Source organism: Solanum verrucosum, unplaced genomic scaffold, assembly GCF_900185275.1.
Source record: "Solanum verrucosum unplaced genomic scaffold, falcon-dt-bn FXZP01000261.1, whole genome shotgun sequence".
NCBI lineage: Eukaryota > Viridiplantae > Streptophyta > Magnoliopsida > Solanales > Solanaceae > Solanum > Solanum verrucosum.
In genome coordinates this window covers 243,132-256,427 of record NW_026019969.1, presented here as the reverse complement: position 1 = coordinate 256,427, position 13,296 = coordinate 243,132, and the positions used below count along the sequence as shown (strand labels likewise).

At 30.1% G+C, this 13,296-nt stretch overlaps 2 protein-coding genes across 2 annotated transcripts in view; one reads left to right on the top strand and one right to left on the bottom strand.

Moving 5' to 3' along the window:
* The window catches only part of LOC125815425 (uncharacterized), a 188,330-nt gene that overhangs the window by 84,688 nt on the left and 90,346 nt on the right, over nt 1-13,296 (top strand). The window lies entirely within an intron of this gene.
* LOC125815437 (AT-hook motif nuclear-localized protein 22-like) lies at nt 2,338-3,642 on the bottom strand. Its single transcript, XM_049494906.1, has 2 exons — nt 2,919-3,642; nt 2,338-2,827 (listed from the first exon to the last, which is right to left on the bottom strand). Exons 1-2 carry the CDS (start codon nt 3,404-3,406, stop codon nt 2,371-2,373), a joined length of 945 nt encoding a protein of 314 aa, XP_049350863.1. The 5' UTR covers nt 3,407-3,642; the 3' UTR covers nt 2,338-2,370.

Here is a 13,296-nt window from a genome sequence, read left to right as displayed (position 1 = left end):
CTCGAAATATTCCAACCTTTTACTTTTGCCACAGGATAATTAAATATGCTTTAATTAGTTACTTGAATAGTACTCTCTCCGTCCACTTTTAATTGTCATGATTTCCTTTTTTAGAATCAAACAATAAGAATTTTGATTAACATTTTATGATGTATTTTTAATCATATTGATATGCATAAAAATGCAATATATAGTACTTTTCGTATAGTATTTGAATATCTATTTTTTTGTTTAAAAAAATATCGATTTAATGTAATCTAATTTAACATTGAAAAATAGTCAAACTGACTCTCGAAAAGCGCAACATGACAATTAAAAATGGACAGAGGGAGTATATGTTTCGATATTGATAAGCTCCTTCCCAAAGATGCACTAGAAGAGACTTGTGTGCAACAAATAAGTGAATTTTCATGCCTATATATAGTAACTGTGATGAATGCCATGATCACTTGTTCTTTCAATGCAGATTATATTCTCGAACCCACAACCTTAGAGTTGGAGATGGAGGATGCATAATTATCACTTGAACAACCCATATATATATATCACTGCATACAACTTTAAAACTGAAATCAACATGTTAAAATTCACACTAGCCGTAGGTGTATTTATGTTAACCGTTGTATACAGATGAGGAGATGAAGGATTTATGAGACTGAATGCAGTGAACCATATATGCATGTACACTTAAGTTTAAGCCCATCACTTTATGTTACTTCTATTGGATGACTCAAACATATTCACTCTCAAGTTAATTAATATCTTCATCACAAGCTTAAGAGTAAATGACTGAAATTGAAATATAGTTATTGGACTAAAATAATTTAAAGATACAATCTTTTACACATATACTGGAATATTATTCGTTTTGAGTCAAGCCTAGGATTTTCACCATAAGACTTCACACCATTAAAACTATCTAATATCTTATATGTAGTCTAATTTCACACACTATATAGTCTTAGCTCCAAAATGTGGAGAGTAATTCCAATATTTTGAGTCAAACATATATATATAAACCGAAGATTGTCCAAGACCTTATAAAACTAACCTTACCATCTCATAGTTGATATGAGAACTCAATACCTCAACGCATTCATGTACTAACTAAAGCGGGAATAATATAATATGAACTAAATATTAAATTAAATATAACTATAATATTTTTTAATGTAGTTTTACAAGTGAGGTATGCAGCGAATAGAATACATACGTACATCTTACAAGCTGTTCCCAAAAATTTCTCAACTCAAAGAACGCAAAAACACAACATAATATTCAACTTCAAATGAGTCTAACTCTAAAATCACAATAAATATATAAATTACGAAGTTAACTCAAACCTCAAAAGCTCGCTCACGAAAATAGAAAATAATGAATGGGGTATGGAGGCATGAAGGGGAGTACTAGTTGAGGTAAAAGAGCAGAAGTTGTTGGTGGTACCTGTGGGAGTACCTTAGTATGGAAGTGAAAGCATTAGTTGCCTCGAAAAGGAGCTAAGTTCAGAGAAGTGCACGTGTAAACCCCACTACCTAATGTTCACTTCATAGTATTAACCCTAAATATATAGTATTCACTCGAAAAAACCAATCATTCAAACCCCATACCTCTCCTGCATTTTCTTACCTTTTCTTTCTTCTATTTAAATCATTTGTACTCTCAATTCTCATGCTCCATAAAGTTAATTCATCCATAACTATCATCACTTCTAGCTCCCCCGGACAAGAAAAATATGAAACAGGATATACTCAATAACGTTTTAATTTATTTGTCTGATTTTATGATCTTACAGTACTAAAGGTACATGAATGTATCAAAATATATGTCATTTAATATATCTAAATGAATTTTAAAAGAAATTATTAGTAAGATAGATAAATTAAAATGAAAGAATATATATAATGATTTAAAGAAACATCGAACCTGAACTATGGAGAGGCTTTTTGCTTCTGCAGCAAGCGAAAGATTGATAATTATCCAAGACAACTTGAGGAAAAACTCATGCCCTCTTTTGTTAACATTTTTTTATGCTACCATTCACATAAAATAAAGAAGAAAAAGAAAACCACAAATGATACTTGAAATCTCACATCCTTCACTAAATGACTAATAAGTAGCAACGATAACAACATATTCAGTATAACCTTACAAAGTTGAGTCAGAAAAGGATGATGTGTACGCAACCTCACAAGCCAGACTAACACTTAAAAGAAGTAGAAGAAGTAAAGATGGTTAATAGGAAAGAAGTTGTAGTTTTGGAATTTGGAAATCATGTTCCAAGATTAACAAAATGCAAATTAAAGAGAAAAAAAAGAAGAAAAGAGGACAGCTAGTTTTGAAGTCAATTCCCAATTATTATTTTAATTTTAATCAATAAGGAGGACGACCTCCTGCTCCCCAATAAGCCTCAGTTGGTGGTAATTGACATGAATTTAGTAGATTTTGAGGCAATCCTTGTAGTAAATTAGCATTTGGATCAGTACCCATAATTTGTTGTGCTGCTGCACCTTGATTAGTACTTACTATACCACTACTTGTTGGTAAATTTCCTCCATTTCCTTGCTGCCCCACCGGTGATTCTTCGTCCTCAAGTGGAAGCCTTTCATATGCTGCATTCCCAAACGAAGCCGCCATTATCACCACCGGCCCTGAAGCACTCAACGGCCCGACAACGCTACCGCCAATTACTTGGCCTTGTCCTCCGGCCAAGTATATCGTCAGCCCTGATGCGGCTGGCGGAGCTGGCGGTGGTAAGTATGAACCGGAAAGAGATAAGATTTCAAATCTTCCATGTAGAGTTACCACCGCACCCGGAGACGCGGGTTGTCTGTCAGTTAAAAAATTAAAGTAAGAATACATATCACACACAGTACTGAATTTGATGCAAATTAAAAAAAAAAGAAAAAATTAAATATTACCTAATTGTAACGTTTGTAACAGTTCCGCTCCCACTTAATATGCAAACACCGCGTTGTCTTCTGGTGGCGAAGTTTGAGATACTTTCTTGTATATCACAACCACTAGCGATTTCCATAACATGAGATCTCAAAGCGTTAGCGCTATCACGAGTGATAATGATTGGTGGTTTTGGTTTGTTTTTTGAACCAGCTGGTCTTCCTCTTGGTCTTCTACTGACTTCTCCACCGCCATCTCCTCCTCCTCCTCCAATAGTGTTTCCTTTGCTATCCATCGAACCGGATTGATCAGGATTTAAACTGAAGTTATCGTCACGATCTCGTTTCTGATTTCTGTGTCCGCTTTGTTGTTCGTCTTCAGTTTTCTGCTGTTGCTGTTGTTGTATGTGATGGAACTGGCCGTGGAGGTGAGGATTGTTATTCTGCAACTGAAGATCTCTTGTGTGAAAAGGAGGTGGAAGAGGACGGCCATGAGCTGCTAATTGATCCATCTAACCTTGTATTTGAATTTACTTTCTAGCTATGAAATTGATGGAATTAGTTCTAACCTTCACCAAAAAAGAGTTGGAAAGGGAAAGTAATGAAGTGAGAAACCAAAAAGGATTCAGGAGAAATAAGTGAATCAACCATACTACAATCCTTTGTTTGTTGATCTTCTTTCCTTTCTCTTTTGGTGAGGGTTTGGGGAAAATGAAGAAAGAGAGAAGAGAGAAATAGGTGTAGCTAGAGAGAATGAGTTGGAGGAATTTGATACTTTTGTGTTTTGTAGTAGTAATTGGGTTAAGGTTAGGTAGAGGGGGTGGGATGGGGGTGATGAACCGGTGAAAGGGGTGTGTAGTTGGATGGATGATGAGTTCGGTTTTTGGTGAGACAGACAGCGTGCGTATGGGCGGTGGGAGCATGGGGCCCACATCTCCCCTGCTTTCTCTCACCTTTGTCTCTTTAATTTTTTGGATGGCTGGGGAGAGCTTTCATCAAATCTCTATAAACAATATGTTGTAAAATGGCTTTTTACCTCCCCTCCTCTCCTTTTTGCATGTCCATTGTCGACATAATTAGTTTTTCTTTTCTTGTGCTTACATTGCTACATAAGTATTTTTTTTTCACTTATCATAATTAATATAAAAATATATTTGATTAGTTGATTGTACATAGTATTCCTAAATATTGAAATTAATTTATACGTAAGTTAAAAAACATGAATAATTACAAGTGATCAATTTATGACTTTAAACTGAGTTTGACTTATAAAAACACTTAAATATTCATAATAAACGTAGATAAACTTACACAAACAACATCATATTAATTGTGATTAGTGCAAATATGATTGTTTAGAGTTCGAGTAATTATAATTGGTGGTATAGGGAGGAGTTGTTGAGAAGCGTTACGAAAAAATTGGACCCGGAATTCACGTAGAGAGTAAGTGACATAACGAGCTTAGGGAGAAGAGGAAGAGAAGGAGAATCAACTCACGTATTCTTTCTCCGTTTCATTTTACTTTACCTTTAAAATTAAAAATATATTTCATCTTATTCATCAATTTTAACAAATTAAGATAGCTTTTTTCTTTTATCTTAATACCTTTAGTATTAAATAACTAAATAAAATAAACCTAGATTCAAAATTTTATAACATTAATTAATATCTCAAATCAACCGAGGCCAAATAATATAAAATTAATTTTACTGGAGTGTTCTTGATGATAAAGAGAGCAAGGACAAACAGAAGAGAGTGTGCGTGTGCATGTATTTGGCTGCTCCCCCAGAAGACACGGTCTGATCATCTTGGGTGGCTTTATTGTTTTGGGGAATGAGTATTGCCTCTTTTTCCCTCATCAAGTCCCACCCTTTTTCATTTTATTTTATGTCTATTTATGTAAATATTTTTAGATAGGGATGTTTATTTCAAATCATTTTTACTTCACTATCTCTTTTATTTTACATAAAAATAACGTCTTTCATTCTAGCTACATCAATATTGTTAAAAATAAATGGAATTTTCTTTTTAGTGAAGTATGCATAAATTGACTTAAATACTATAGAAAGTAAAATATAGCGATGCAACTAGTATCTTAATTTCTATTTGCTAGTTGAAAAATGCTTCTTTACGAAAAGAATAAATAAAAAAATACGTAATCCTTCAAAAGAATATTTAAACAAGAGGAATTTTAAAATCTGCAAATTAAGTCAAGATTAGTCAATACTCATATAACTAGGGTCTAGGAGTAAATTAATGATAAATGAACAAAAGTGAGTAATTAATGAATCCATCGAAATTTATAATGTCGAAAAATGCACTAATCATTTACCGTGTGTCAAAATGAACCCTTTTTTCTAACAACATTTACCTACTTAACGAAAATCACGAAGAAAAATAAAGATACATTTCTACGTCATATTATTTAGTGTAAGAATAAAATTAATCTCATATTAATAGCTTGAAAAATTACTGACTTGACTCAAATTAAATAATATTAATAACACCATGTTAAAAGTATAGTAAAGTATTAATTTAGCAACAACTACAAACAATCACATTAAGAATTCACAAGAGCGATATAATATTAAGATAATTATGATTAATTACTCACACACACAATTAAATTAAAAGGTTTGGGATGGTTCGTAAAATATTACTACTCCTATATGATTTGCTGTCATTCTATAGTTTATTAGCTCCCTTCAAAATGAGAACTTTTATCCATTACTAATAACTTAATCTTTTATATGGATATTTTTCTAACATACTCTAATAATGATACTTGCGTACGGTCATTTTAAAATAGTGTCACCTTAATTTATCACTTACTTCAAAATTAAAGATTTAGTTTATAAAATTAGAAGAATGAATAATATACTAGTGATGTGGCAACTAAGCAAATCAGTATATATAGTCAAAAGTGGAATGATAGAGTGTAAATTTCGGCCTTCTAGTGACAGGGACAGGGAGTGGGGGATATATTTTCAATGCAAAAAAAAAAGAGAGGAGTTTGAGGTGAGATATTAATTCAATTGGTCAAAGGGAATTAGTGACTATTGGAAATAGGAAATTAAACCAACAAGAGTGGGTTGCACTGACATATCTAAGTCTTTTGCCACCAACAACACCCGCCCGCCCTGCTACCTACTCGTGCTTCTCTGTTCTGCCATTTATACCTAATGCAAATTTTGTTCTAACACACCAACCAACATCCACAAATCAAACATTTATGCAATTATTCTTTATCGTCATTTTGCGATAGCAGTTAACTTTTTTTAAAATAGAGTTAAAAGATGAGTGAATTATGATCGATCAGACTATGATTCATTTTTATTATCAAGGCTTGATAGTGGTGTACCGAAGGGAAGAGATCCGGTGGTCACTCAATCATAGATTAGTCCTTGTGAGAGTACTTTTGAATATTTATTTATTTAAATACAACATAAACGAGTGTCATATTATAGACGCAATATTGTTCGACTTGTAACACAACCCATGAGTATTGTGAGAGTACTTTTGAATAATTTTACTGATTGATCAGTCAAAAACAGTGAAAATGGTCGCACCTGTTATCAAAAGTTATATCTTCATCTTTTAACCGGTCATCATTAATTTTATAGAGTTAGAGTCCGTTTGGATTGACTTTACAAAAGTACTCCCTCCGTCCCTATTTACTTGTCCATATTTCCTTTTTTAGATGTCCTTATTTAGTTGTCTATTTTGACAAATCAAGAAAGGACAACAAATTTTTTCCTATTATACCCTTATTTACACTTCTTGAAAATTGTAAAAGTGTATGTTGTTTCCCTTCAATTTATTTCACTTGAATTCAAATAAGTGGTTGTAATTTTGAAGTGAAAAGTTGTCATAAGAGTAAAATTGTAACTTCACTGTGCTAATCATTGTTGCCTTAATCTGTGTGCCATTTCTAAAGTGGACAACTAAAAAGGGACGGAGGGAGTAGCTTTTAAATGAAAAATAAAAAGTCAAATATAAATGATTTTTAAGTCAAAACATAAAGAGTAAAGGGAGACCTACTTTTGTGTTTTAAGTCATTTTAAACTTATTTTAAGTTGTTTCTAACCTTGCCAAACACTTCATAACTTATTTTTAAATCATTTTACTTATTTTAAGTTATTTTTATATTTGTCAAACATTTTCAGAAGTCAAAAACTGACTTGAAAGTAGGTTTGACTAATTTTTAAGTCAATCCAAATACCCTCTTAGTGTTGATTTGTATTTTAAAATGAAAATATTAAGGTGTATAAAATATTAATGGACATAAATTGTATTATTATTATTTATAATTTATGTAATCACTATGACGTGTTAATTTTTAATCTCCTATTAAACATCTCACTACAAATACTTTAAATTAATTCACTTTCATGACATTTAGTTGTGGAAGAAATGGGGTGTATAAAGGATGTTTTGATTCTCGTGTTGAGTAAATAAGAAGGATGAAAAGTCTTATGTTGTGAATAAAGGAAAAATTAGAGAAATCTCACCTTTTAGTTTACTTATTACCATTATCCCCTATAAGTTTTATAAATCTCCAAAATTCCTTATTTTTGCGCATCAAATTAGTGTATCAGCGCTTATATTATTATATCTCGCGCATCAGATTAATGTATCAGAGCTATATAAGTGTTGATACATGCGCGAGATACAATAATATAAGCGCTGATACATTAATCTGATGCGCGAGATACAATAATATAAGCGCTGATACATTAATTTGATGCGCGAGATACAATAATATAAGCGTTGATACACTAATCTGATACGCGAAAATGAGGGATTTCTGTAATTATAAACTTTTAAGGGATAAATTATAATTTTGCCTTAAAAGTATGTGATTTCTGTAATTTGCCCAAAAAAAAAATATCTATTGTATTTGTAATTTAAGGTTGATGCAGTAAACGAGAGAGCAAGAAAGAAAAATATTACTAAATTTCAACTAATATATATTTATATATATTTTTTATATATTAGAAGAGAGAGTTTCAAAGGCTGCTTATTGGTCATTCAATTGGCAAGTGGGGATATTTGTCATTCCAACTTCTCAAAGTGATAAGTATTGCATAGAAAAAATTGTACTATGAGCCTTATTATTTTGACCTTCTTAACATCTTTAGAAAAAATCCTACACTTTTCTACTAAATTACATATTATGTCTTCTATCATTGAGTATAGTGGGATCCATTTAATTTTACAATTGACACCTATACAATGATAACTTTATTGAGTTTCTATATATTTCCATTTTTATTCTCTACATATTAAAATGTTTAAATTTAATATAGTTAAATAATTTAATAAAATTTTATTATTTAGCTTTTATATTCAAAACAAATTATTTTTTAATATTATATATATATCATTAAATAACTATATAAGATTATTAATAGTCATATTTATATTTTTAAAGTATAATTAATAAAATTATTTTTTTAAAATAAACTCCTAATAAATAATTTATTAAGAAAAACGTCAAATTAATTTAAATTATTTCTTTTACTTATACTTTACTTTACTTTACTTTTACTTACTTATATAGAAGAGACAGCAAGATGACTGATTTTTGACATCTTTATAAAAGAATAAGGGTCTTTTGGTCATTTACGCTACGAAACTCATCAATAAAGGCTGCATATGTGTCTTAATACTGCTTTGGAAGAGACACGTAGCAATGCTGCCAAACTGATTTGCATTTAGAACATTCTATGAGAGTTTATGCTCTGTCTATCTTCTTCTTTATTTTGCAAAGCAAAAAAATTAAGTTTTTCTGTCTGATTTTCCTACATGTGTGTTGTTGTATAGGTAAATGATTATATTGTGTTATTAAGAAATGTGCAGTTTTTTGTTATCTTTTTCTGCTTTTTGGTTATATTTTTGGGTTGTGGTTTTGAAATTTATCTCCATCTTTCATAAATTTTAATGAAAATCAAGACCCAATTTGATTCTTCTATTTTAGATCTATAGGGTTACCGGTTGGACTATAAGAATCGCGCCTTTGTTGAATTCAGAAATTTGAGATGCTCTTTGCTTCTCTGTTTCGCCTCAAATTTGTCTTCGATGTTGCCGTTGATTTTTAATAAAAACAAGTCAGCACCGTAAGTGATTGCATATACACTATTAGTTAGTTTAATCAATACAATAAACCTATAATTGATGTACTTCCGTATAAGTAGCAATATCATTCCTTTAAACTTATTGATTCTAAGCTCTTGGGATGTCCTACACAATTTTTTTCCGTTGTTCGAGTTAGATTTGAGAAGAGGTAAAACAGGCTAAAGTGTTTTAACACTTTCAAGACATAGTTCAACAGTGGTTCAATGTAAGTTTTTTTTTTTGAACTCTTGAATGTATCATTTGAAGTGATTCTCGGTATGTGCAGGGTGTCTTTACTTTGGGCATTATAATCTATTCCTCAAAAGGTCTTCGGTTAAAAGAGCACAAAACTATGATAAAACACTATAAATCTTAAGCCACAATTGAAGCCACAAAACTAGACTATTCCATTATAATACAAAAAATCTTTCATTTTATAGATTTTGCTGGGACCATATTTATATATATATATCTTGGCCTTTGTGTAGTTGTGGTTGATAGTTTGTTGCATTTACTTATATTACTAGCAGTGAAAGTAGTTTGATTATTGTGATCAATATACTGCCTTAGAGCTCATATAGTTTTTCAGAGTATTATGATATAAGAGCTACTTGAATTGTGTAAAACAACTACGTTTGTCCTTTTTCATTTATTAATCGATGCATTGGAGATAGGTCTCTGTACAGTCAATCACTTCTTAGTTTTCCAATAAAGTGCTAAATGATGAAGGAACTTCAAGTCAAAGTAGTGCCAGTCTGCGGTCATTTTCCTAGATGAACCACAAGAAGATTTGTGCTTGTGTTTTCTTTATGAACTTAAGAATAAACTCGATCGATAACTTTACTTGTATTTATGTTTATGAATTTGTCTCTGCTTTGGCCGACCTCAGAAACAATAGCTATCTACCTAGCCTTATCAGCCTTTTGCAGTTGGTTCTTAAGTCATTATATTGAAGTAATTGTACACTTGCTTTCATGTATGTACATACCTCCTATTTCAAGCAACTGTGATTTGATTCTTTTTCCAATCATGTAATTTATGAATAATATTATTTCTTCTTCTCTCATATGTATCAGTGATTATTACCCATCCCTCCTCAAACAAACTCGTGCACTTCCACTTTCTGTTCATAGATAAATTTTTTTATACTTTTTAATCCCAGCACGCATTGTATCACTTTATTTTACAACTTATCAATATTTATTAATCATGCATAAAAAGTAAGTATTGGACTATTACCTTTAATCTATTTTTAAAAAAATAAGTAATTTATGACTGTATGGATCTTTTTTGAAGTGATAAAGGTTACAACTAAAACATTCTTTGTAATTTCTTAAAATGATAAATAATTTTCAAATAATTTTTTAAAAAAATTTAAAGTAACAGATAAAAAAAAACGATGTAGTTTTGAGATAGGACAAAACACGGGTAAATCCAATGCTAATTACTTCTTCCGTCTCAATTTATGTGACACTTTTCAGATTTCAAAATTCAAACAAGTCTATCTTTGATCATAAATTTTTTATATAACTTTGAAATATTTTGAATTATTAATTTTTGTGACTTATAATACTTTTTATGTAATTTACAAATTATTCCAAAAAAATCAATGACTGAATGAGCAAATTTTCGATCAAACTTAAACTGTTTGACTCTCGAAAAACGAAAAATGTCACATAAATTGAGATAGAGAGAGTACTATTTAATACTTCCTCCATCCACTTTTATTTGTCATGGTTTCCTATTTTAGAGTCAAACTATACGAACTTTGACTAACATTTTTAAACGTATTTTTTCATCATATTGATATGAAAAAATGTAATTTATCAAGACCCAACACCCGACCTCGACTAGAGACTTGAGACAAGACCTGTGTTATTGATGGTGTACAAGTACACAACACAATAATTATATCCCGTATAGTTAACGTAACGGTAATAATTAGTGCACCTATCAGATCAAACTGCTTAATCGGGCAAATGAACTATGCTTATTAAAAACTGAAATTTTCAGTGTTGGAGAGAAACTTGTCAAAATTTATTCAACTTTTTCAGTCATTGTTGTGCTAAATATTCCCTTTTTTTATTAAAAAAAAAAGACATTTTCCCCTTTATGAGTTATTTGAAAATTCTCACAGTGTACAGTGTATCTCATTTTGCTTATTAATGTTTTACTCAAGGAAATTCTCATCTCATTCAAAAGGTTAGTTTCTCATTTTCTTTTCAAAGTTTAAAGAAGTTAGTTTAATTTACTATAGTATATTATTAATAAAAGGGAAAAGAGTCAAATATGCCCCTAAATTATTCGAAAAGATCTAGATATACCCCTCGTTTAAAGTTTGGCTCACTCGTGCCCTCGCCGTCTAACTTTTCGTCTAGATATGCCCTTATGGGTGTTAAACGCCAAATGGAATTGTCACGTCATTTTTACATTACCACGTGACATTGGAAAAGAGTCAAATATACCCCTAAACTATTCGAAAAGGTCTAGATATACCCCCCCTTTTAAATAAACTACCCGACCCGTTTTCAACAATTTTTTTTAATTTTTATTTTTTTTCGGTAAATCCCGAAATTGAGTAATTGACTAATAAAAAAGAGGAAAAATATGAAAAAAAAATATAAAATTAATGTCAAAAATTCACAAATAAATATTGTAACCTTAAATTCAACAATTTCAACAATTTTTTTAAATTTTTATTTTTTTTCGATAAATCCCGAAAATGGGTAATTTATTAATAAAAAATATGAAAAATATAACCTAAAAATTCAGCATAAAGTCATTTTCATATTTTTTTATTAATCAATTACTCATTTTCGTGATTTATCAAAAAAAAAAAAAAAAAAATTGTTGAAATTGTTGAATTTAAGGTTACTATATTTATTTGCAAATTTTTGGCGTTAATTTTATATATTTTTTTTCTTCATATTTTCCCTATTTTTTTATTAGTCAATTACTCATTTTCAGGATTTACCGAAAAAAATAAAAATTTAATTTTTTTTTGTTGAAAACGAGTCGGGTAGTTTATTTAAAAGGGGGGGGGGGTATATCTAGACCTTTTCGAATAGTTTAGGGGTATATTTGACTCTTTTCCAATGTCACGTGGTAATGTAAAAATGACGTGACAATTCCATTTGGCGTTTAACACCCATAAGGGCATATCTAGACGAAAAGTTGGACGGCGAGGATACAAGTGAGCCAAACTTTAAATGGGAGATATATTTAGACCTTTTCGAATAATTTAGAGGCATATTTGACCCTTTTTCTTTAATAAAATGATGTCAAATTCTTATACATGAAGACGCATGGTCCTTGCTGCTGCTATTGTAATAACAATTATATTAATAAAAGTGACAATAATACTGTTGTTTATTAAGTACTATAATATAAAATAACTATAATAATTAATTTGATAAGAATATAATGGTTGGCAATTGGATAATGAAGAATCTAAATAATAGTGTGGGGTCTTCCCCAGGTTAACCGGCCCGCCTTCTTCTCTAATTTCTTAAGTCTCATTTATTTTTATTATAACTAGATAATGTTGCCCGCCCAATAATATAAATTGTATGTTTTGGGGCTAATAACAGAGTTTTTGAAGCGATTGTTTGCGTGGATAAAGGAATAAGTTTTTTTATCACAAACCTGTACTTTCTTTGACGCTATTCAAGGCACAATAAGACTACCCACATACAACATTTTTGAAATATTTTATGTTGTCAATTATCATGATTTATAGTATTTTTACGATAGATTCACTTAAAGAATGAGTGGAATTTTTTTGTATTTTTTTCAAAACATATTTTATGTTGTCAATTATCATGATTTATAGTATTTTTACGCATTTTTTAAATATAAAAAACCAAAAAAAAAATAAGACAAATAAATTAAAATGGACCCAATATATGTTATTTTGTTGTCTCAATTTATGTGGCACAAATAAAATTTGGAGAGTCATGCAAATTTTAAATTTTTTTAAAAAAATGTTTTAAGTTATTAATTATTGTGATTTATAATATTTTTATGTAACTTTCAAATAACCAACATTACTGGTCACTCTGTCATAATTTATGTGATATGGATAAAATTACAAAATTAACCCTTTTAAAAAGTGTTTCAGATATTTTAAGTTGTTAATTATTAATATTTATAATACTTTTTTGGTAATTTTAAAATGATATGTGTTATTTTTTCTGTCCCAATATATGTGAGCCTGATAGAATTCTGAGAGTGAACCTATTTTATTATATAGCTTTTAAATATTTTAAATTGGTAATTATTGTAA